The 27,500-nt window shown below is 38.9% G+C and overlaps 1 protein-coding gene across 1 annotated transcript in view; it reads left to right on the forward strand.

The window, feature by feature from the left end:
- LOC115209569 (mast cell tryptase-like) overlaps positions 1–27,022 on the forward strand; it is a 36,684-nt gene extending 9,662 nt beyond the window's left edge. The window contains exons 3-7 of the mRNA XM_036501677.1: positions 15,059–15,300; positions 17,187–17,320; positions 19,490–19,639; positions 22,490–22,650; positions 26,867–27,022. Coding sequence (XP_036357570.1) covers positions 15,059–15,300; positions 17,187–17,320; positions 19,490–19,639; positions 22,490–22,650; positions 26,867–27,022 — 843 coding nt within the window. The remainder of the gene's footprint in view (positions 1–15,058; positions 15,301–17,186; positions 17,321–19,489; positions 19,640–22,489; positions 22,651–26,866) is intronic.
- Positions 27,023–27,500: the final 478 nt, after the last annotated feature.

The raw sequence follows: 27,500 nt of genomic DNA on the forward strand, positions 1-27,500 counted from the left end.
CCGGAGCAATATTTGGATGATATGGTACCAACTGACGCTCACCTGTTATTTAGTGAGAATCAGGGTCATGGTCTTCAACACACAGAAATTCGAAGGGAACAGGCCCAACTTATGGGTAGTAAGAGCTCTGCAGTCTTGGTCGACAATCTTACTAGAGATGATGTCTCGATAAAAATACCGGTTGGTGGCTAACCCTAAAAAGCACCTCAATGTTGAGTGAAAATGTCAAATACAAATGTATCAGATAATGGTGTTAATGAGGATGGAACCAAAGGTGAAAACCTTTCGTCCAGATGGTGCCCTTTGGTTGAGCAGTGCAGGCCCGGTCGTCAGCAAGAGATTGCTTATAAACAAAGCCAGAGGGAGAGAAGAATGTGGAATAAGGAGGCAAACCGAACGGTAATTGAATGCTGGATCAGCAGTGAATCCAACAGCAAACTAAATAAACGTGGAACAGGTGGAAAAGAAATAATTGATTCCGACAACGAATGAAAGTAAAATGGAATGAGATAGGACACTTCGAAATAAGTGAGCAACGGTTAGCCGACTAGGTAAGAGCAATAAGAGCAAAAGAGTGGCTAACAGACATCGAAATAGAAATGATCCCCGGTTTCGTTCAAGGGTAATGTTGTGATTTCGGCACCTTATACGCCATGGAAATTGAGTAAGTGGTCCCATGAGTCATAGGACTTGAAACAGTAATATTCAGGGATTGATGATGATGATGACAAAATGAATGGTAAAGTTGAATTCGGTGACATATGAACTCAGACCGACGGATAAGTCGCTAGAAATGCCGTTAAGCATTTTGTGTGAAGCTCAAACGATTCTGTCAAAGACATTCCTTATACTTAAGCCAAATCAATTATTTCTTTTCCACCTGTTCCACATTTATTTAGTTTGCTGTTGTCTGAAAGTGTGACAAATCGCAACACCGTATTGTTTGCTTAATTAACTGAAACATAACACTCACTCACCACCCCCGACTACATTCAATATTAATTAATATCATGGCGGCGAGCTGGCAGAAACATTAGCACGCCGGGCGAAATGCGTAGCCGTATTTCATCTGCCGTTACGTTCTGGGTAGTAAAGAAATAGGTCTTTCGTCTGCCGCTACTACGTTCTGAGTTCAAATTCCGCCGAGGTCGACTTTGCCTTTCATCCTTTCGGGGTCGATTAAATAAGTACCAGTTACACACTGGGGTCGATATAATCGACTTAATCCGTCTGTCTGTCCTTGTTTGTCCTCTCTGTATGTAGCCCCTTGAGAGCAGTAAAGAAATAGGTATTTCATCTGCCGCTACGTTCTGAGTTCAAATTCCGCCGAGGTCAACTTTGCCTTTCATCTTTTCGGGGTCGATTAAGTAAGTACCAGTTACGCACTGGGGTCGATATAATCAACTTAATCCCTTTGTCTCCTTGTTTGTCCTCTTTGTGTTTAGCCACTTGTGGGTAGTAAAGGAATAGCTATTTCGTCTGCCGCTACGTTCTGAGTTCAAATTCCGTCGAGGTCGACTTTGCCTTTTATCCTTTCGGGGTCGAGAAATTAAGTACCAGTTTCGCACTGGGGTCGGTGTATCGACTTAACCCGTTTGTCTATCCTTGTTTGTCCTCTCTATGTTTAGCTCCTTGTGGGTAGTAAAGAAATAAGAAACGTTAGCACGCCGGGCAAAAATAATACTTAGCGGGATTTCATCTGTCTTTACGTTCCGAGTTCAAATTCCGCCAAGGTCGACAAGGCCTTTCATCCTTTCTGGGTCGATAAATTAAGTACCAGTTGCATACTGAGGTCGATCTAATCGACTGGAATCCTCCCCCAAAATTTCAGGCATTGTGCCTAGAGTAGAAAAGAATATTTAATTAATATCAGTTCAGGTGAGGATGGCTTTGTACAGTTTTGAAGAAAGTGGAAGTCGATTAAAAAGAACCCAGTGTTCCACTGGTACATTTTTTATCGAGCTCAAACGGAAAAGCTGACATCAGCGAGACTGGAACTCTGAACATTAACGGAAAGAAATGCCGGAAAGCATTTTCTGCAATGATCTAACGATTCTGGTAAAGATATTCTTTGTACCAATTAAAACCAAATCAAAAATTGTTCTGCGTTTATTGAATTTTCTGTTGTTGTCTGAGATTGTGATAAATCGCCACACCACAGCGTTATTTAATATGACCAAACATTACACTCACTCCTCACCCCGCTGCATTCTGCATTTAATTAATTTTAATCAGTTTAAATTCAGTGGGTGTCTTGACTGTCTTTTCAAAGCAGAATTAATTAATTTTTCTCATCATTAAGGGTGCGTCATTAGAGTTGATTAAAATATCTTGGAGCACGCAATCAAGTACGTGAGCATTCACATTCCTGTTAAATCATTCCAATTCTTTCTAATTTTTGCACAAGGCCAGCCATTTTGAGGGAAGTGGGAGTCGATTAGATCGACTCCAATGTTCAACTAATGCGTATTTTATCGACCTTGGGAGGATAAAAGGCAAAGTCAACCTCGGCGAAATTTGAACTCGAGACATAAAACCAGAATAAGTACCCCTAAACATATATAGGCGCAGGAGTGGCTGTGTGGTAATTACCTTGCTTACCAACCACATGATTCCGGGTTCAGTACCACTGCGTGGCATCTTGGGCAAGTGTCTTCTACTATAGCCTCGGGCCGACCAAAGCCTTGTGAGTGGATTTGGTAGGCGGAAACTGAGAGGTCCGTCGTATATATGTGTATATATATATATATATATATATATATATAATATATATATAATATATATATATATGTGTGTGTGTGTGTGTATATATATATGTGGTGTGTGTGTGTGTGGTGTGTGTGTGTGTGTGTTTGTGTGTCAGAGTTTGTCCCCCCAGCATTGCTTGACAACCGATGCTGGTGTGTTTACGTCTCTGTAACTTAGCGGTTCTGCATAAGGGACCGATAAAATAAGTACTAGGCTTACAAAGAATAAGTCCTGGGGTCGATTTGCTCGACTGAAGGTGGTGCTCCAGCATGGCCGCAGTCAAATGACTGAAACAAGTAAAAGGGTAAAAGAGTGTTCTCGGCGCCTTTTCTTTCCTATTAATTGCTCATGCAGAAGGCGCTTGTGAGTATTTTTTTAAACCTTGAAGATGCATATCCTAAAGCCGCAAGCTACCAGTTTATAGTGCGACCTTCAGTAACGGCACTTGACGTTCCGATTTCAAACGCCCCCGGGGCCAGTTTTCCCACTCAACCTTCCGTTGTCACAAGAATAATGTTTCAGTAAATAAGTAGAATTATTGATTGGACCGTTGTCCCTATAAGGAAGTATTGCCTTGCGGTATTTCTTGCAGTTCTTTCCGTTCAAACTCTGCCTCGGTCAACTTTGCCTTTCATCTTTTCAGGGACGCCAAAAGTATCGGCTGGTATCAACTAAATCCCCACCCCCACAAAACTGCTAACCCTGTATCTATAGTAGCAAGGATCGTCATTACTACTACTACTACTACTACTACTACTACTACTACTACTACTACTACCACTACCACTACCACTACTACTATTGCTGCTGCTGCTGTTGTTGCTAAGCAACAAGACGGGTAAGGGTGATTAGGTGATGGTCTAGGGTTTCGGGTCGGGAGACCCCAGACATTGGAAAAATAAACTTTGGTCGTCTTGTTGCAGTCGAGGGCTCTTCGTTGACACCTGACACCACTGGGAGGTGGCCCTCGAAGTCGCTGGAAATGGAGATCTCCAGGTCCAAATTCTTGAACGGCTGCTGCTGCTGCTATCAGGATGCATGGCCTAATGGTTAGGGTGTTACACTCACGATCGCGGGATCGTGGTTTCAGTCCCTGGAGTGGTGCATTGCGTTCTTGAGCAATACCCTTCATCTCAGTTTTTTCTGCGATCATTTCGAGACCTGACTAAAAGTAGAGAATTTTAGTATTTATCAAGTATTGAGATAAACGTCTACACATTCCTAAAAATCTTTGATACCTTTTGTTGTGTCCATTGTGAAACAGAATGATGCTAGTGGTGGTGGTGGTGGGTTGGTGGTGGTGGTGGTGGTGGTGGAGAAACAAGCGTAAAGACACATACACACATCTATCTATATATCTGGGTGAATGTAGCAAAGATGGCACGTATGAATGACGAAGCCACCTTGACCATAATCCTAAGAACCCAGAAAAATTTAAAACAGAGAGTTACTTACTTCCAAATAAATGTGTTAACATGTGACATTATTGATCGAGGTTACCGTGGTCTTTTGCGTAAGCTTTTCTTTCCACGGATAAACATTATCTGTTTCCCCCTTTACACTTTACATCATGACATTTCTGTGATACACGATCCCTATTGATCATTTTTTTTACGATCCCTTTTGATCGAAAACCTACCCTCGCCCCTTTATTTCTCCCCAAAAAGACAAGCTCTACTTTGTAATTTGTCCCCTCTGTGTTCAGCCCCATGTGGCTAATAAAGAAACATATCTATCTGTTTATCTATCTATCTAGATATGATGGTTGGACTGGTAAGGATGTTCTGATCCTATGACCGTTCACATAGGATCAGATGTTGGACTCTCCCGTCGAGGATGACCTCTCAGTGTTCAGCTTTTACCTAACGACCTGCACAAATAATTTGTTTCTAGTGATCAAATGTACGTGCTGTACATCAGCTCTACCTGTCTATCTATCTATCTATCTATCTATCTATCTATCTATCTATCTATCTATCTATCTATCTATCTATCTATCTATCTATCTATCTATCTATCTATCTATCTATCTATCTATCTATCTATCTATCTATCTATCTATCTATATATATATATATATATTATATATATATGTGTGTGTGTTATATATATATAATATATATATATATATATATATATATAGAGAGAGAGAGAGAGAGAGAAGGAGTGAGAGAGTGATAGATAGATAGATAGATAGATGGATAAATAGATAGATAGATAGATAGATAGATAGATAGATAGATAGATAGATAGATAGATAGATAGATAGATAGATAGATAGATAGATAGATATACATATGCACATGAAGGGTTTCCACACAGTTTCCGTATACCAATTCACTGACAAGGCATTAGGTCAATTGCTGGCATTGGGTTATAGCAGTGCTTTTCAAACTTTTTGCTGGAGCGGAACCCCAAGGAAACATTCCACTGGCTCGAGGAACCCCTGTGCAATAATTTAATAGTCTTATGCACACGTATCTGCACAGGAGAATTAAAAATTACTGCCGATCTTAGCAGTTTTGTAACTTCTTGCGGAACCCCTAGACTGTACTGGCAGAACCCTGGTTGAAAACCACTGGGTTATAGTATAAGACAAGTGCTCAACGTGCCGTGCAGCAGATCAGAACTCAAAACCATGTGCTTTGGATGCAAACCATCCAATCGAACAGTCATGATCTTAATCATAGTCATGCTTGAGAATAATTTTTATAAAATGAAAAACATTTCATTCAATAATCTTTTCAGAAATCCAGTTCTCTTAAGCTTTTCAATTTGGGATACGCTTTAGCGCCACGATTTCCTTTGACTGTATCCCAGTAAGACATAAAAGTGGGCGTTCTAATGAGTTTATATTGAGAGTTAGCCTACTGGAAATACATTTCTTTATTGCCCACAGGGGTCTAAACATAGAGGGGACAAACAAAGAGATTAAGTCGATTACATCGACCCAGTGCGTAACTGGTACTTTATTTATCGACCCCGAAATGCTGAAAGGCAAATTCAACCTCGGCGGAATTTGAACTCAGAACGTAGCGGCAGACGAAATACCTATTTCCTATTTCTTTACTACCGCAAGGGACTAAACACAGGCAAACAAGGAGAGACAAACGGAATAAGTCGATTACATCGACTTCAGTGTGTAACTGGTACTTAATTTATCGACTCCGAAAGGATGAAAGGCAAAGTCGAGCTCGGCAGAATTTGAACTCAGAACGAAATACCTATTTCTTTACTAACCACAAGGGGCTAAACACAGAGAGGACAAACAAGGACAGACAAACGGATTAAGTCGATTATATCGACTCCAGTGCGTAACTGGTACTTATTTAATCGACCCCGAAAGGATGAAAGGCAAAGTCGACCTCGGCGGAATTTGAACACAGAACGTAACGGCAGACGAAATACCTATTTCTTTACTGCTCACAAGGGGCTACACACAGAGAGGACAAATAAGGACAGACAAACGGATTAAGTTGATTATATCACCCCAGTGCGTAACTGGTACTTATTTTATCGACCCCGAAAGGATGAAAGGCAAAGTCGACCTCGGCGGAATTTGAACACAGAACGTAACGGCAGATGAAATACCTATTTCTTTACTGCTCACAAGGGGCTACACACAGAGAGGACAAATAAGGACAGACAAACGGATTAAGTCGATTATATCAACCCCAGTGCGTAACTGGTACTTATTTTATCGACATCGAAAGGATGAAAGGCAAAGTCGAGTCGGCGGAATTTGAACTCAGAACGTAGCGGCATTTCGCCCTGCGCGCTAACGTTTCTGCCAGCTCAAAAACCACGCAGTTACCGGCTTCTGTATCAAGCGAAATCGACCTCTCTAAATAGTACTTATGGGTTGAAAGCCTCGGAGTAATATTCATTACTGTAAATCGAACAAACAAACAAACAAACTCCTAAATTTCACATGTTTTGACAGACATTCTCTAGAACAATACTCTGTGCAAATCCCAAAATATGGCACCCTAGTCATGACACAACTCAGACTTCTAACTTGTTGTCTATTGAGGTCTCTAGGTGAAATTTGGAGTCAACTTGTACAAATACCAAGCAAAAGTCAAATATAATAATCGAAAAATAAGGGGTGTTACCTTTGTTCACGGGTAGAGTTTGAACTCAGAACGTAAAGATGGACGAAAAGCCGCTAAACATTTTGGCTGACGTGCTAACGATCCTGCCACCTAATCCCCTGAATAATAATAATAATAATAATAATAATAATAATAATAATAATAATAATAATAATAATAATAATAATAATAATAATAATAATCCTTTCTACTCTCGGCACAAGTTCTGAAATTGTGAGGGAGGGGGCTAGTCGATAACATCAACTCCAGTATTTCACTGATACTTATTTTATCGACTCCGAAGGGTCAAAGGCAAATTGGATCTCGGCGGAATTTGAACTCAGAACGTAAAGATGGACGAAAAGCCGCTAAACATTTTGGCTGACGTGCTAACGATTCTGCCATCTCACCCCCTGTATAATAATAATAATAATAATAATAATAATAATAATAATAATAATAATAATAATAATAATAATAATAATAATAATAATATTAATAATGATAATAATAATGATAATAATAAGTCCTCTGATGCAGTTCCAGGCAGTGGCTCTCATGGCTTCTGATCTTAACTGATTGGAAGTGTTATCATGTACATTGTTTTGTCTTGGTATAAAAGATGGGCTACAGCAAATATTCTGCCCATACCACAGATTTGCTGGTCAGTTATTTGACCTTAACTAGTTAAGCATGTCCCTTAGCGGCTGGCGATATGTGCATCGCTGATCACGAGTAGAAGTAGTGGGGAGCATCATAGCCATGTGTTGAGAGGGATTATTTGGGGTTTGGATAATTCACCTCTGGAAACATGGGTGTTTCGCTCAACATCCTTAAACAACCCTTATTCAGGAACCTTTTGAGCGGGATGGGTTATTCGACCAGAAGAAAATTCTAACTGGGCCCCACCTGCAAGGTCAAGTGCTGTTTATCTTGATATGAGATCACCATGTTGTGCACATATGGTTGTGATGCATGTGTCTAGTGTACCCTTATCAGACGGGTTGTCATGATGGGTATACTGGGCTTCGTATATTTATCCCAGTGTCACTTTGATGGCATGCACTGCTCTCTCACTCAATAATAATAATAATAATAATAATAATAATAATAATAATATGATAATAATAATAATAACAATAATAATAATAATAATAATAATAATAAAATGATGATGCTAAGATTCTCTCTGGTCGAACACAACTTCTCTATTCACAAACAATACAGAACAGCCCTTCCTTAATTTTTCTTAAGCCTAATAGTAGTAAACATCTGAATTTTTTTTGACCGATAGGACCCCACCTAAACAAAAAAAAATATCACTGATGGTGATGATGATAATAATGATAATAATAGTGCTGATAATCTATCTATCTATCTACACACATACACACACTCAAAGAGTTCAACCAACACAAACCTCACCTCGGCTCTATTGTTAACCAAATATGAAAGTATTATTTGACAGGCAAGAACTCTGGCGTTGAAGACAGTCAGCCAACCAACCACCAAGCCAGCCAACGATACAGACAGACACTACTGTGATGGTGATAATGATAAAAAAACAAAAATAACAATAATAAGATACTGCTGTGACTACACATAAAACAATATCATTGATGATGATGGTGGTGATGGTGATGGTGATGATGATAATGATGATGGTAATGGTGGTGATAATGATGATAGTGATAATAATGGTGATGATAATAACAATAATAAGCCGACTACGGCTGCTATAATGGTACGATTATAATTGTAACGGCAATGATGGCCGTCTCCCCACGAGCCAATCAAAGCTATAAAATGATAACATTATCGTAGCACCAAAATGTTTTTGGAAACTAAAAGGAAAACTAAATCAGTATACCAAATCGCTTGTCCTATGGTTAATCTGGAAGCGCGTCCCCCAGGGAAGAGCCAGCCTGGGATCGAAAAGTCATCAACTGGCACAAACTCTTCTCCGAATACGGACATGGATGGTCACTTGAACGGGAAATCCCCCAACTCGAGCCCTCCAAGTTCACCACCACAACCACCACAGAAAGAAAATGTAAGCGGAACAAATGGACCCGAGAAGAGTATAAAGAAGTAATATACGCTTATTACTATGCATTAGGTAGGCCATCTCAAGAGAGACACACCGCAAACTCTCACAGTATATGGAGAACACGGAATCAAGACAGTAGGCCCTATTTGGACGAGAACAAATTAGCAAATGTGAGGAGGGATATCCTTAGAAATAACAGACTCACAGACAGTGAAATAAGCGCGATCAAGCACGCAACGGAAAATGACATAAATATAAGACACAAAGGAAATGAAGAATCAGGTGAACAGTATAGCCCGCCACGAGGCTTAATTGAAAGACTGCCATCAGACCAAAGTAGGCAAAGGCCTGAAGATACAAGAAATTCTATTGTACCTGTTAAAGATAGCCAGGAAAACGAAAAAACAACAGTAACTGAAGATCTCGCATTTGCTGAAGAACACAGAGTTGTAAGACATACAAGTATGAATGATAGAGAACCACTTCATAAACTCTCAAATACAAACCAAAATAAAAAAACAATCCAAATTGGCAACTATGTAACAAATGAAATAATACGAGAATTAAAACCTGATTTTACTGAGTTAAATGAAATTATTTACGCTTCTGCTAGGGCAATTGAAACCAGCTGTATGCCCCCGAAAAAACAAAGAAAACAAAACCTGGGAAGAAATCAAACCTGGAGAAGTAAAATTGAAAAAGAGATTGAATTTATGAGAGGGGAAATATCAATATTAAATTAACTAATATGTGGAAATGATGTAAGATCCAGAACAAGAAGAAAGATGAAGAGAAAATTTGGATCCTCACCAAGAGAAGAACTGATATCAATAAAAGAAACGCTGAAACAAAAAGTCCAAGCAAAAGCCCAATAATACGAAGATTTGAGAAGAGAAACAAGTTTTACAAGCAAATAAGCTGTTCACATCTAATGCCAAAAAATTCTACAGAGAAATAGGGAAGGAGAAAGTAACCGTTAAAGACCCCCCTCCCATGGAAGAAGTTCAAAACTTTTGGAAAAGGATTTGGAGTGACAAAAGAATAACTCCCAAAGAATAACGAAACCAACCTTCCAAAAAACTATCGGCCTATAACCTGTCTATCCACCACGTATAAAATCCTAACATCTATCCTGGCGGAGAAAACATATGCATTCATGGAGAAGAACGATATTTTCCCCATTGAACAAAAAGGGTGCCGCCGAGGCTCTTACGGATGCAAAGATCAACTGCTAATCAATCGTATGATCCTTGAGAACTGTCACAACAAGCGTAGAAATCTCAGCACCGCATGGATTGACTATAAAAAGGCCTTCGACAGTATACCGCATCCATGGATCTTGAGATCGCAGGACATCTTCAAAATTTCCCCTGTGATTTCAAACTTCCTGAAGCACAATATGTCGTTGTGGAATACGAATCTCCAATTATACCACTCTAATGGAGTACTTGCCTCAGAAAATATAAACATCAACTGTGGAATTTTTCAAGGTGACTCACTTTCACCTTTAATATTCTGCATAGCCCTAATACCCATTACAAGTGAATTAAACAGAACAGGGTATGGGTATAAAATTGCCAATAAAAAAATAAGCCATCTATTTTATATGGATGACTTAAAACTTTATGGTAAAGACAATAATGAACTTGAAGGCCTATTGCGCATGTGAAAGCATTCAGCGATGACATCGGGATGGAGTTTGGACTTGAGAAGTGTGCCAAGGCCACTTTCCAGAAAGGGAAAGTGAAGACCACAAATTCAGTCGTGTTAGATGTTGACACAGTCATAAGAGAGCTTGAGCAAGAACAAACATACAAATATTTAGGGATAAATGAAGGCTCTGGTATTCAGCATGCAAGCATGAAAGAGAAAATCAGGAAGGAATGTTATAGGAGAGTTCGTGCAGTCCTGAAATCTGAACTAAATGCACGTAACAAGGTGTTAGCTATAAATTCCTTAGCAGTTCCAGTTGTTACTTATAGCTACAATGTGTTGAACTGGAATATGAGTGAAGTAAAGAATATAGATAGGAAAATACGCAAGCTGCTGAGTTGTAATAGGATGCACCACCCAAAGGCAGACGTAGATCGCCTTTACCTCCCCAGAGCCCAAGGAGGTCGAGGCCTGATCCAATTTGAACTAGCTTACAAAACAACCACAATTGGACTGGCCAAATATCTCGAAATATCGAATGACTGGATGCTAAAGCTCGTGGAAAATCACGAGAGACGAAAGAAGCTTCATTCTATCATAAAGGAAAGCAAAAAATTTGCTATTGATCTCGTGCAGGATTCCCAAACTGAACAACCCGAGGGAAGTACGGCAACTATTGTTGCAAAGAAGGTAAAAATGATGGCAATGAAAAAAGCGCACGAGCAATTGGCTGATAGGTGGGAGGAGAAACCTCTGCACGGCAAATATGTGACCCACAGCAAACAAGCTGATGTTGACCAGAAGCAAACCCATCAGTGGCTACGGAGCTCAGGGCTAAAAGCAGAGAGTGAAGGTTTCATCCTGGCTGCTCAAGATCAAAGCCTATTAACCCGGAACTACCAGGCCAATGTGATGAAAAATGGAGCAGATCCAAAATGCCGATTCTGCAACGACATGATTGAAACAGTGGACCACCTAATCTCTGGATGTAAAGTCTTAGCACCAGTGGAGTATAAATTAAGACATGACAGAGTTGGCCAATATCTCCACTGGCTAATAAGTCGGCATTACAATATCAAAACTGCCGACAAGTGGTATAATCACCACCCTGAGGCTGTAACTGAAGGAGAAAATGTAACCATTCTGTGGGACTTTCCAGTACATACAGACCGAACCATCAAGGCCAATAAACCAGATATTGTTGTGAAAGACCAAAACAATAAAGTTTGCTTATTGATCGACATGAGCATCCCCTGTGATCATAATATCTCAGCGAAAGAGTTTGACAAGCTCAGAAAATATAAAGACCTACTCATTGAAATTGAGAAAATGTGGCATCTCAAGGCGGTTACAATACCAGTGATCGTAGGAGCACTAGGAATGATCAAGAAGGGAACCGAAAATTATATGAGAATGATCCCTGGCTTACCATCCCTGCAAGAAGTGCAAAAGAATGTCTTAACTGGTACATCACACGTATTGAGAAGAGCATTGTCGATGTGAGAACTGTTGCTGCTCATGTATTTTAATTTAACTTTAAAAAAAAAAAAAAAAAAAGAACGAACTACTGAGTTTGGTTAATGGCCTACCAATGTATACTATGAGTTTCTTTGCCCTAGGAGTCGGGAAGACACTCGGCAAGAAATGGAAGCAAATTTGAAAGAAGAAAAAAAAAAATAATAATAATAATAATAATATAATAATAATAATAATAATAATAATAATAATAATAATAATAATAATAATAAGAAGAAGAAGAAGAAGAAGAAGAAGAAGAAGAACAACAACAACAACAACAACAACAACAACAACTGAAGAGGTCACCCAGGCACTGCAAAACTAAGCAACTGGAAGGCACCTGGGCATGACAAGATCCCCAAATTCTGGTTGAAATATCTAACAGGAATGCACGAAAAGCTGGCTGAAAATTTTAACAACATACTGGCAGAGCCAGAGACAATGCCTGAATGGCTCACGAAGGGGAAAACCATCTTAATTCCCAAATAGAATGAGACAGCAAAACCAGAAAACTACAGACCTATAACCTGTCTCCCTACAATGTGCAAAGCATTTACTGCAGTAATATCACAAAGATTGAACAAGCACCTGGACGAAAACAACCTGTTCCCAGAAGAGCAGAAAGGATGCCGCAAAGGCTCATATGGCTGTAAAGATCAACTAATGATCAATAAAGCCATAACTGAAGACAGCCACAGAAAGAAGAAAGGCCTCAGTATGGCCTGGATCGACTACAAAAAGGCGTTTGATAGCATCCCCCACACAGGGATTCTCGAAACACTAGCCATGAACAAAGCTGCACCAACAATTATAAAGTACATAGGACACTCTATGAATAAATGGCAAACAGTGCTACAGCGCCAAACAAAAGAGGACTTGTGAAAACCAAAGCCATCCCCATTAGAAGAGGAATATTCCAGGGAGATACGCTCTCTCCACTCCTTTTCTGCTTGCCACTGTCACCTCTATCTGATATGCTAAACAGAACTGGATGCGGATATAAATGTTACGGCAAAAAGATCAGCCACCTTTTATGTATGGATGACCTAAAACTATACGCTACAAATGACAAACAGCTGGAAACACTACTAAAGACAGTTCATGGATTTACCAAAGAAATAGATATGAAATTTGGATTAGAAAAATGCGCCAAAGTAACCCTGAAAAGAGGAAAACTAATTATGAGTAGCAACACCACACTAGATAAAACCAATGAAATAAAAGAATTAGACCAAAGCCAAACTTACAAATACTTAGGAATCCATGAACTAGATAAGACACAACACACACAAATGAAAGAGAAAATAAAAAAAAGAATATTATAGACGAGTTAGATCAATACTGAAAACAGAGCTCAATGCTAAAAACAAGATAATAGGTATCAACACTTTAGCTGTCCCAGTTATAAGTTACAGCTACAATATCCTTAACTGGACACTAAATGAACTGACCAAAATAGATAGGAAAACAAGAAAAATAATGACAGGATCTAGGATGCATCACCCAAAATCTGACATAGAAAGGCTATATATACAACGTATAGATGGTGGTAGAGGCCTTATACAGCTGGAAAACTACTATGAAATAAACACCATAGGACTGCAAAAATATCTACTTCAGAAGGAAGGAAAACTGATACAAATAGCGGCAAAACACGAGCAAAACAAAAAACTGTTCTCAGTATTTAAGGAAGCTGACAAATACAAACAAGAAATCATACCACCGAATAAATATGAAGAAGAAGAAGAGAAGAAGAAGAAGAAGAAGAGAAGAAGAAGAAGAAGAAGAAGAAGAAGAAGAAGAAGAAGAAGAAGAAGAAGAAGAAGAAGAAGAAGAAGAAGATGTATAAACAACAAAAGCTATAAAACAAATGAAATCCAAACTAAAAATAGAACAGCAAGGAACCATGATAAAACGATGGCAAGAAAAGCCCCTTCATGGCAAATACCGGACTAAACTAAATGCAAAAGAAATAGATAAAGAAAATCCCAACAATGGTTGAGAAGCTCAGGACTCAAAGCAGAGACAGAAGGATTTTTAATTGAAGCACAAGACCAAAGCCTCCCCACCAGAAATTACCAAAAACATATAATGAAAAGAAATATAACAAGTAACTGCAGAATATGTGGAGATGGACAAGAAACAATAAATCATATTATCTCTGGCTGCCCAGTCCTGGCTAAGAGGGAATATATTCAGAGTTGGGACCTATATACACTGGAAGCTATGCCAACATTATGGAATAACAACAGAAAAAAGATGGTATAGGCACACAACATAAAAGTTCACAGAAAACGAGAAAGCAACCATACTCTGGGATATGCCAATACAGACAGATAGAGAAATTAAGGCCAACAGACCAGATATAGTTGTCAGAGATCATGAAGAAAAAAATGTTTTCTAATTAATGCATCAATACCAGCGGATGACAACGTGTCTCTAAAAGAAATGGAGAAACTCTCAAAATACAAAGACCTGGAAATAGAGGTAACTAGAATGTGGAATCTGAAAACAGAAACAATTCCTATCATAGTAGGTGCATTAGGCATGATAAAAAAATATTCAGACAAATACATAACAAAAACACCTGGACTTACAAACACATATAACATACAGAAAATTGCACTACTAGGCACTGCACACATACTACGCAGAACACTTTCCATACAATAACCATCAGAGCATCACAACAAATCACAGCACATACCCAAGGCACACAGAGCTGCGCTCGGTAGTGAAGTGAAAGCACGATATAAAAAATATATTACTGAATAATACTAATAATAATAATAATAATAATAATAATAATAATAATAATAATAATAATAATAATAATAATCCTTTCTACTAAAGGCACAAGGCCTGAAATTGTGAGATTGCATTGACCCCAATGTTACACTGGTACTTGATTTATCGACCCCGAAAGAATGAAATGCAAATTCGGCCTCGGCATAATCTGAAATCATAACGTAAAACCGAAAGAAATGCCGCTAAGCATTTTGTCCGACACACTAAAAATTTTGTTCTCGTTTCAGGTGAGATTCATGGGCGAAAGCATCACCACCGTCATAAAAGAGTTGTTGGTGGCGAAAGAATAACTCCTGGCGACTTTCCTTGGTTGGTGTCCTTATATTTCGCAGGGAATCATCCTTTCCAAGTAAAATCCGGTTTCAAACATCTCTGCGGTGGCATTTTAATCCATCCACAGTGGGTCTTATCTGCTGCACACTGTTTTAAGTAAGTTTCAATACATATATATATTTATATATATATACATTTTAACTGAGAAATCCGAAATAAAATTTTATTTTGTTCAAGTGGCGCATCACGTTTAGTGGAGAATATTACTCGTTTGAATTTTAAATCAAGGAGTAATGAAGGGGCACAGACCATACACATTTAGTATTTCTCTTTCCTACATATTAAAAAGGTCTTAAAATTTCTAGCCATAGGCAGCCATCTACAGCACCATTTCATCCTTATTTGAAATCGTCCGCATGGCATAACACTAAGCAAATAAATCACTTTTATGTGTATCTTTATATTTTATCTTTTACTTGTTTTAGGCATTAGACTACGGCCATGCTGGGGCACCGCTTTGAAGAACTTTTAGTCGAATGAATCGATTTCAGTACTTAGTTTTTAAAGCCTGGTAGTTATTCTATCGGTCTCTTTGGCCGAGTCGCTAAGTTATACACCAACACCGGTTGACGTAAATGCACCAACACCAGTTGTTAAGCGATGGTGGGAAACAAACACAGACTCGCAAGCACACGAGCTCGCGCGCGCACACATACATACATATACGACGGGCTTCTTTCAGTTTCCGTCTACAAAATTCACTTACAAGCATTTGGTCGGCCCGATGATATAGTAAAAAACACTGCGCTAAGGTTCCACGCAGTGAGACTGAACCCAGAACCATGAACCACCCAGAACCACACAGCCACCGGATATCAGAGTCATCTTCTCTGGGTTTTTGTCTTTTATTCTTTTACTTGTTTCACTCATTTGACTGCGGCCATGCTGGAGCACAGACTTTAGTCGAACAAATCAACTCCAGGACTTATTCTTTGTAAGCCTAGTACTTATTCTATCGGTCTCTTTTACCGAACCGCTAAGTTACGGGGACGTAAACACACCGACATCGGATGTCAAGTGATGGTAGAGTGACAAGCACACACACACATAAACACACACACACACACACACACACACCACACACACACACACACATATATATATATATATATACCACGGGCTTCTTTCAGTTTCCGTCCACCAAATCTACTCACAAGGCTTCGGTCGACCCGAGGCTATAGTAGAAGACACTTGCCCAAAGTGCCGATTGAACTCTGAACCATGTGGTTAAAGCAAGCTTTTTACCAAACAGCCACACCGTGTTTATAAATTGCAATACCTCTCCTTCTTGTGCTCTCTTTCACTCTTTCTATCTGCATGTGTATATTTCTGCGCGCGAATGCATGTATGTGGGTTATGAGCGGGTGTGTGTTTGCCTCGAATGCCAAGAGGTTCTCTTGCCAAAACAAGGCTGAATGTCTAGTGAGCTGTGCTAAATCATCTGCATCCAAACAACTCCATTAAACTTTTCATTCCGATTACGATGTACCTACTTTCACAAGTGCCACATCAATTGACATATAAAAAATGGTTGTCACGCAATTTTATACTATGGTTACCAGAGATTGGGATAATGGTGACAGAAAACTGGAAGTAAAAAAGAATTTTTTAGTTCCAGCTTAGTTCCAAGGAAATTAAGTATGCCTAATTATATACAACCTTAAGACCAATATTACTGACTAATTTACGATAAAAGAAGCAAAGTTTTCTTGTCAAATCAGTGTTGTCTTTGTTGGTGTCTGGTACTGAAGAGAAATAACGAGTTCGAAATTCATTCACCAATGCAATAGAAATTGCTCTAAACTGACTATGCTGTTTTATTGCGCTTGGATCTAAAGAAAGACTTTTCTTCACGACAAAATGTAGTCAAAGGTCTTTTCCGGTTAAAATATCTTTCATACTTGAACAAGATTTAAGCGCGTAAAATTCTATGTTTATCTCGTGGTTTTAGATTAACTTTATTGTTGTTTCATTTCTGGTAGCGCGATCGCGTTCAACCATCTTAATGATACCAATTATTGGACAGTTGTAGCTGGTGAATACGACTTGAGGAAAAATGAAAGCTATGAACAGTTTAGAGCCGTCGAAAAAATCATCAGACATGAAAACTCTACAAGTAAGTTTTCTTTTTCTGTTTTCTATTTAATTCCTTTAAATTTTGGCACAAGGCCAGCAAATTTTAAGGAAAGAAGCAAGTCGATTACATCCACCCATGTACTTCACTGGTACCTTATTTTATAGTCTCCAAAATTACGAAAAGCGAGGTCAACCTAGGTGGTGGCACTTGAAATCAAAATTTATGCCGCTAAGCATTTCGTCCGGCGTATCAACGATTTTGACAGCATGCCGCTTTTCTTTTAGTATCAACATTTTCGCAATATCCGTTCACAGAGAAAACCGATTAATTTTCTGAGTCAGTTAAGGGGAAATAAGTGCCTATAACACTTTACAGAGCATCCAACAGTGGTGGGAAAAGAAGTGGAAGGGATTTTTAAACAGGTGGCTTAGCTTGAATGCTTACAAAAGTGGTTGGTCAGCTAAGGGCTACCAAAGTAAGAGGTGGGGTATCGAACCGGGTGGTTGTGGATTAAGTCTACCACCCACGAAGGCCATGGCGTCTCCTCAATGCACCGCCTCTGGAGTGATATTTTTAAAAATCCATTCCGAAATGGTGAATGGCAATGTTGACTACAAGGCAAAATTGATCTCGAGTAAAAGTTGATTCTCAGACAAAGTTGATTTCAAGACAAAGTTGATCTCGAGAAAAAGTTGATCTCGGGACAAAGTTGATTTTGAGACAAAGTTGATCTCGAGACAAAGTTGATCTCAGACAAAGTTGATCTCAGACAAAGTTGATTTCGAGAAAAAGTTGATCTCGAGACAAAGTTGATCTCGAGACAAACTTGATTTTGAGACAGGGTTCATCTCGAGACAAAGTTAATTTTGAGACAAAATTGATCTGAAGACAAAGCTGATCTCGAGAAAAGTTGATTTTGAGACAAAGTTGATCGCGAGACAAAGTTGATCTTGAGGCAATGTTGACTTCGAGCGAAATTTGATCTCGCACTATCTTCATTGAATTTACAATTTTCACTCAACTCGTTCCTTGAAAGAAATTTCCTTAATATCCTTCGAAATTTTCGGGTGGTTCATTAAAAAGATTACATCTTCAAATTGTAAACTAATTGCTAAGTTTAAATGTCTTTTTGACATCAACTTTTGATGGAAATGACTGTGTGGTTATGAAGTTTGCTTTACAACCATGTGGTATCGGGTTAAGTACCACTGTGCAGTACCTTGTGCAAGAAACTTCTTCTATAACCATGGGCCGACTAATAACTTATAAGTGAGTTTAGTGTCGTGTGTACGATTTGAGGGAAACACGCACCCACACACGCACGCACATATATATACCTCCAAACACTTACACACACACACATATATATATATATATGTATATATATATATATATATATATATATATATATATATATACACACACACACACACACATACACTCACATACATATACACACAACTGTACATGCATATATACATACACACTCATAAATGTAAGCTCACCCTCCCCACACACACACTGACACATATATATATATACACACACACACACACATATATATATACACAAACACACCCACATACATACACACAAATATACATACATATATATACACGCACACACGTATATATACATACATATGATGTGTGTGTGTGTGTCTGTGCTTATCACGTCAACATCACTTGACAATCGTTTTACATTCCACTAACAAAGTGTTCGCTTCAAATTGTGGCACAAGGGGAGCAATTTTAGAGAAGGGGCCAAGTCGATTAAATCTATCCCACTATTCAACTGATACTTATTTTATTTGACCCCCAAAAAGATGAAGGGCAAACTCAACCTACCCGATGGAATTTGAACTCAGAACGTAGACACGAAATGCTGCTAGGCATTTTATCCGGCGTGCTAATGATTCTGCCAGCTCGCCGCACTAAATTCTATTAACAGGATATTAATCAACCAGAGTCTATAATAAAAGATACTTGTCCAGTGTTGTGTAGTGGGATCGAACGCGGAATTACTTGGTTGCAAGCAGCCTTCTTAACCGGACAGCCATGCCCTTTTCCTTTCTTTCTTTCTTTCTTTCTTTCTTTATTTATTTATTTATTTATTTATTCATTTATTTATTTCTTCCTTTTGAATTTTATTCATAACTTATCTACGTTTTCTCTTATTTTTTCAAATTTCCTGCCGTGGCCACCACAGTAAGACCTATGAGATATGACGCTGCATTATTGAAACTGCGAAAACCCGTTTTTATTAGCAAGTACGTCAAACCGACTCACCTTTACAAGAAAGAGTCTTTCGTTGTGGGTGAGACGTGTACTGTTACCGGATGGGGTAGCAATTCTACCGGTAAGTTAGTCGCCATTTTATTTATTTTTTTCTCTCTTGTGCTCATTAAGAAGACAGGCAGGCAAATGAAATAGGCTTTATTATTATATTTACATGGAATATAAAGTACAAAGTACAAAATATAAAATAAACTTAAGTTATGTAATAGCCTGTCGTAGGTGTGTGTGGAATAACACAAGTTCCTACGAATCCGTGTGGCAAGGCCATGTCACCCGCGTCGGAAAAATGTGGCAAAAATCTTTCAGCCAGAGAGGAGTCGCCATATTTCTTTTCGGATGTGCTATCTCCGAAAAGCACGTGTTTTATTTAGTACCCGGTGGACAATCGATTCATTAGATCGGCTGAAATAGATAAATAATGTTACATACTTTGATATCTATCTATCTATCTATCTATCTATCTATCTATCTATCTATCTATCTATCTATCTATCTATCTATCTATCTATCTATCTATCTATCTATCTATCTATCTATCTAACTATCTATCTATCTATCTACATACATACATACATACATACATACATACATACATACATACATACATACATACATACATACATACATACATACATACATACATACATACATACATACATACATACATACATACATGGTAGCTGCGCCCTCGTTATCGAGTATGGCCATTGCACGAAGCTTAATCAATGTTGTTATCGTGCAATGCCTGTGCAAGAAGATTTTTTTAAAGTGAGGAAAGACTGTGCCCTGAGTCAATCCCACTCACTAAGCAACAGCAGCCATAATCCGAAAAGAAGAACAAGTCAACATCATCGGTAACCACTGAGCCGCAGGTTTTATGTCGGAGTTATCCCAGTTACCTGAGTTACCTTCTCCTAGAAGGATGCCCTAACAAAGGCTAGGAGTCCTTCACTCCCAATGGTTTAGCTGCGCGATCGGGTATTCAGTCCGATTATTTCTATGTCCCCGCGCATGATACTGCCTAAGACATTTATTGGATGGCCGTTGACTCTCAAGAGTTCCTCCGCCCTTTGACAGGTTTTGTTTTTCATCCCGCAGGTTGTCCAATAAACACCCTCCTCACCAAGCAAGCTTGGTGAGATTGCCAGTTCAGTCGCCGACGACCCGACCATGCAACAGGTGGTACTGGGTTACATGTTACCAGTAGCACTCGAAAGTGACCTGACATACATACATACATACATACATACATACATACATACATACATACATACATACATACATACATACATACATATGACACTCCGTTCGCTATAACGACGGGTGTTTCAGTTGGTTCGATCGATGGATTAGGCTGCTCTTGAAATTAACGCGCAACTGGCTGAGTACTCCACGGACACGCGTACCCAAAATGTAGTTCTCAGTGAGACTCACCATGACACAGAATGTGACAAGGGTGGTCCTTTTTGAAACACAGGTATTACTCATTTTTTTACCAGCTGAGTAGACTGGAGCAATGTGTAATAAGGTACCTTGCTCAAAGAAACAACACCCGCCAGGAATCGAACTCACGACCTTGTGATCGTGAGCCGATTACGCTAACCACTAAGCCACGTTTTCGCACACACACGTTATATGTACACAGATATGACAGAAGTAAATAGACATCCTTATAATCATTAAAATTTATTTAAATCTGAAATTATATATTCAAATTATTTATTAATTGTTATAATGGGAATATTTAATATTTAGTGGACATGCCCTTTGCATTTTTCAAAGAAAGGACCCTATTATGCATATGATTAGATGACGAATATTCTTTTGCGGAATTTCTTGCCAAGTTTCATGCAGTAATCTCAAAAGATCTGATTTCGAAGATGTTTTCTTGTTCTTTTTTTTTAAGTGCCCTGTCCACTATGTCCCAGAGGTGTTCTATAGGGTCCATATCTGGTGACTGGCTTGACTATGGAAGCTTTTTAATGCCATTCTCAGCCGACAAATCTTGGGTCATTTTAATATAGAGTCTTCTTTTATCGTTTCACTACTAGAGAAGATAGGAAGGAGTCCTCTCTGCAATATGGACACATATTTATCTGAGTTTATGTTTCCCTTACACTCCACCAGCTCTGATCAACCATTTCTCCAAATTGCTCCCCAGACCATCGCAGAATAGCTGCCGTTTCATTGTTGGCTGCAATCGTTTCACATCAAATTTTTGATCACAGAGTCTCCAGACCCACATTCGACAACTGTTAGGAAATACAGCAAATTTGGACTCATCAGTGAATATGACAGTGTCCCAAAATGCTAGTGGCCTCTCCACCATCTCACTGGCTCAGTCTTTTCTCCGCTTGTTGTTGGCTGGTCGAAGAAGTGGCTTCCTTCTTGTTGCTCTGCCATAGTAACCAAGTTCAGAGACTGACATCAACCTGTTCTGCTATGCCAGAGGCCTTGCAACAAAGATTATCCTCCACACTTCTCTTAACAAAGAGAAGGGTCCTGTCAGAGAATGATGTGGTGATGTGGACCCTCTGGTGTATTGTACAATTATAAAAAATATAAACTTTAACAACTCAGAATAAACATAAAACGATGTCTTATGGCGTGTCTATTTACTTCTGTTATGTTTGTGTGTGTATATATGTGTGTTATGTGTGTGTGTGCGTTTATACAGTATGTATGTGAGTATGTATATGTGTGATGAGGTTTATTTGTCCTGCCACTATCATGACTGGATGAAACTTAACGAGGACGTAAACGAACTGGTGATGGTTTCTTTACGTCCCCGTTACATTATCAGCTCCATAAATGAAACCGACTCTATCGATGTGATCCATTTTTTTTTCTTTCTTATTGTGTTATTTATTGATATCTCTACTCTCATTCATTATATTTCCTTTCTTTACAGCCGGCAAAGGTTCTGCAATACCTTACCAAGCGAATATAGATATCATTTCTGACGACGCCTGCAAAGCAAAGCTGTCTGTTTTGCCAAACAAGGGAACAAGATTGTTTACATTTTATGACGCTGCTTTCTGTGCCATGGGCAACTCCACAGATGCCTGTAATGTAACTGTCATTTTCTTGTTATTATTTCATAACACGTGGAGGCGCAATGGCACAGTGGTTTAGGCAGCGAACTCGTGGTCGCAGGATCGCGGTTTCGATTCCCAGACCGGGCGTTGTGAGTGTTTATTGAGCGAAAACACCTAAAGCTCCATGAGGCTCCGGCAGGGGATGGTGGCGATCCCTGCTGTACTCTTTCGCCACAACTTTCTCTCACTCTTTCATCTGTTGGCCTGCTCGCTTAGCCAGCGGGGTGGCGTCATTTGAAGGCTAAAACAATGCGAAGCGCATTGTGACCAGCGATGTGTAAAAACATCTGATAGCCTGGTCGGTCACGGTGATCACGGTGATTTCATTACACACTAGCTTAAAAGCTGCACTCCACGCAGACCTTTTAGCTAGCTCCCGCGGAGGGCTAACCGGAACTGGAACCCAAAATTGAAGAGAACTATATAGCATAACTATAATACTTCTATAATGACTATATTCCCCGGTGGGGGTTTGCTCAGAGGTTAAGGACGGATAAGAATTAATTCTGTAATGCAATCATTCTATTGTTTCAGTCCCAACTTGACTTCCAACTGTTGGCCAATTTGTCCCAAAGTTCTTATCTCGACGTAAAATTAACGAAGCGAATGTCATTTATCGCCTCCTTGATCTCTGATGTCATCTGACAAACGCCAGCCATGATGGCCTATATCAGCCAAGCTTTATCTGCTAAAAATAGCAACCTAAATGCTTTTAAATCAGATCCCAGTACTGGATGTTCAAGAACCAAATAAAAGGCAGATTTTCAATCCCGGGATCAGTCTGATTCCCAAAAGGTTTAATATTTCTTCATATAACAAATGTAGACTGAGATACAGGGGTTCCAGACGGACAGACAGAATTTCGCATTTTTTATTATAGATCCGTGGTTCCCAACCTGGAGTCCACGGACCCCTGCTAGTCTGCAAAGGTAGTGCTGGAGGTCCGTGAACTCAATTCAAAATTTCATATATATAAGGATAAGCATATTAAAAGAAGTTTGTGGGAAAACTCATTTAAAGAAAAGGCTTGGAAACCACTGTTAGTAACCACTGTGAAAAGGTTGGGAACTGCTTGTATAGATGAAGGCGGTTAGCTATCTGAATCGTTAACACGCTGGACAAAATGCTGAGCGGTATTTCGTCTGCCGCTACGTTCTGAGTTCAAATTCCGCCGAGGTCGACTTTGCTTTTCATCCTTTCGGGGTCGATTAAATAAGTACCAGTTACGCACTCGAGTCGATATAATCGACTTAATCCGTTTGTCTGTCCTTGTTTGTCCTCTCTGTGTTTAGCCCCTTGTGGGTAGTAAAGAAATCGGTATTTCGTCTGAGTGTCGACTTTGCCTTTTATCCTTTCGGGTCGATAAATTAAGTACCAGTTGCGTACTGGGGTCGATCTAATCGACTAGCCCCCTCCCCAAAAAATTTCGGGCTTTGCGCCTAGAGTAGAAAATGATATATAAAGAGCAGTGAATAAGACATTCACTGATATTGCGAAAAACTTGCCGAGCTGAAATAAACTCGGTGTACGTAATTGAAACAGAATTTGACGTATATACATCGCTGTCTTTGTTTGTCCTCTCTGTGTTTAGTTCCTTGTGGGTAGTAAAGAAATAGGTATTTCGTCTGCCGTTACGTTCTGTAGGCAATAAAGAAATGAGATTATTAGAAGGCGCCCAGCCAAGAGAACTATTACCGCATCGGACAAAGTATCAGATAGCAATTCTTCCGGTTCTTAACATTCTGAATTAAAATCCCGCCGAAGTTGACTTTTCATATTTTCTGTGTTGCTAAAATAAGTACTTTTCAAACAGTGAGGTCAATGTACTCGCCTGCTTTTGCCCTCAAAATTGTAGGTTGTGTGCCAAAATTAGAAAGAACTGCTTTATTACCCGTTTCAAATAGTTATTACTATTGTGAGCTCCCATATCAGCCTTGATCGAACAAACCTATCGTCTGAAGCGCTCCAAGCGTGACCATTGCATCCTGTTCTTATTCAAATTATGCTTGTAAGATTTATGCTTGTAAGATGAGTAATATAGCCAATGCATTCTCCAATTCTTCAGACAGGATAATGTATTTGAAGGATATAAGGAAATTTGGCTGTCACTTCTGCAAATCGAGAAAAATTTGATTGTTATTTCTACAAAGTTGAGAAAAATTTGGTTTCTATATCTATCAAGTTAAGGAAAATTTGGTTGCTATTTCTAGCAAGTAAATGGAAATTTGGCTGCTATTTCTTCGAAATCAAGGAAAATTAGTTGCTTTTTCTACTAGTCGGGGGGAATATGATCGCTATTTCTACTAAGTCGAGGAAAATTTGATTGTTATTTTTTCCGAGTTGAAGGAAATTTAGCTGCTATTTCTATCATGTGGAAGAAATTTAGCTGATGTTACTACAAAACCGAGGGAAATTTGGTTGCTATTTCTCTCACAAACGGTTCCCTTCCTTCGCCCGTGTGTCTATGACTTATTTTCGGGCTGGATTTCGCCGTCAACTCTTCATCTAGCCACTCGTTCTTTGCCTGCAGAATACAGGTGGTTAGGTACGGGATTTGTATTACTTTATTTTTATCATATTGGAATTTGCGAAGAATATGTATCTAAAATGTTAGATACACCACATTTTAAACTGTTTAATCATTGGTTAACAGTTTGTCTAATGACAGGAATGACATAGAACTGTTATTGTTTTGCTTTAGGTGTTTTCGCTCAATGAACACTCACAACGCCTGGTCTGGGAATCGAAACCGCGATCCTACGACCACGAGTCTGCTGCCCTAACCACTGGGCCTCCAATATATATATATATAAAATGAGATAGGGGTTGTAAATTCAACCCTCCATGGATAACATATATCCAATATACTGCTAGAGAAGTACCCAACAAAGCTAATACATAAATGTTAAGAATTGCGATGTAATTAATTCATTTACTGTATTAGGTGGGCAAAGGTAAAATTATTTTTACCATAAATTAATAATACAAAATAAGAAAATGGAGAAATATATCTAAATCATTCATCAATTATCAGATAATACCGAATCATATACTTTATTAAAACACTACACAAGAGCATTAAGATTAGACATTAATACAGTACAATAATTACAATCAATATAATGAGATATAACTAAATAAATATAACAAGATATAAAATACATATACATTATAACTGGCAGCTGTGTATTGTGGTGTATTGCAGCGATTCTTCATCAAAAGTAGAGTCCAGAGTAATCTATAGGTAGGAGAGGTGCAGCCGGAGTGTAAAAAGTCCATATATATATATATATATATATATATTGACGAACATAGCACTAGATATAACAAAATACTGGATGATGGTAGCCTGAACGTGTTCGACCGCAGGCCTGCTTAGTGGGCTTACCAAAAACAACAGCATCAACTTTTGATTAAGTTATACAGTGAAATGCTGTACTGGTGCGTGACTGAGTAGGGAATACGGCTCACGATCGCAAGGATGTGAGTTCGATTCCCGGTTTCGCCTTATGTCTTTGAGTAAGAGACTTTATTCCTCTGTGTCGCGCCAAATCTCCCGGAGAACTGCGTTACAGGGACGCATGTCTGTGGAGTGCTCGGTCACTTGCACGTCAATTTAACGAGTAGACTGTTCCGTTGATCGGATCAGCTAGAACACTCGTCATCGTAACCGACGGAGTACCGGTTTAATAACGAAATGCATATATATCATGTTGATTCGATGTAGACATGTAGGAGTGGCTGTGTGGTAAGTAGCTTGTTTACCAACCACATGGTTCCGGGTTCAGTCCCACTGCGTGGCATCTTAGACAAGTGTCTTCTACTATAGCCTTGGGTCGACCAAAGCCTTGTGAGTGGATTTGGTAGACGGAAACTGAAAGAAGCCCGTCATATATATGTATATATATATACATGTATGTGTGTGTGTGTGTGTTGGTGTGTCTGCGTTTGTCCCCCAGCATCGCTTGACAACCGATGCTGGTGTGTTTACGTCCCCGTAACCTAGCGGTTCGGCAAAAGAGTCCGATAGAATAAGTACTAGACTTACAAAGAATAAGTCCCGGGGTCGATTTGCACGACTAAAAGGCGGTGCTCCAGCATGGCCACAGTCAAATAACTGAAACAAGTAAAAAGTAAAGTAAAAAAAACGTATGTATTAGTTTTTCTAATATATTTGTTTTATACGGTAGGGTGATTCCGGAGGGCCGCTTCAGTGTTGCAGGAACGGCGAATGGATTGTTGTTGGAATAGTATCATTCGGTCTCAGATGTGGGATATTTCCAGGAGGCTACGCAAACGTGAATTATTTCTACGATTGGATCCAAGACAAAATAAACAACCAGTAACAATTACATTTTCTGTCTTCTGTTTTTTCTCTTCTTTTAACTTCACCGAGTGACACGACAACGATAGTAACAGCAGCAGCAGCTAATGCAATAATAATAATAATAATAATAATAATAATAATAATAATAATAATATAATAATAATAATAATAATAATAATGATGATGATAATAATAATAATAATAATAATGATAATGATAATAATAATAATAATAATAAATTTGTAAATGAACAATCTAGTGTGATTATTTTAATGGCCTACAAATGTATACTGTGCGTTTCTCTGCCCTAGGTGTCATGAAGACAATCGGCAAGAAAATGAAACAGAATTGAAAGAAGATGATAATGGAAGTGATAATAATGATAATAATAATAAGTAACGGAACTTATCACAAAACCAAGCAAAAGAACGGCGGACTGATAAACATAGATATTATAAAATAGTTGATTTAGGAGTTACACACACACACACTACTAT

The sequence above is a fragment of the Octopus sinensis genome, linkage group LG3 (genome assembly GCF_006345805.1).
Source record: "Octopus sinensis linkage group LG3, ASM634580v1, whole genome shotgun sequence".
Classification (NCBI taxonomy): domain Eukaryota; kingdom Metazoa; phylum Mollusca; class Cephalopoda; order Octopoda; family Octopodidae; genus Octopus; species Octopus sinensis.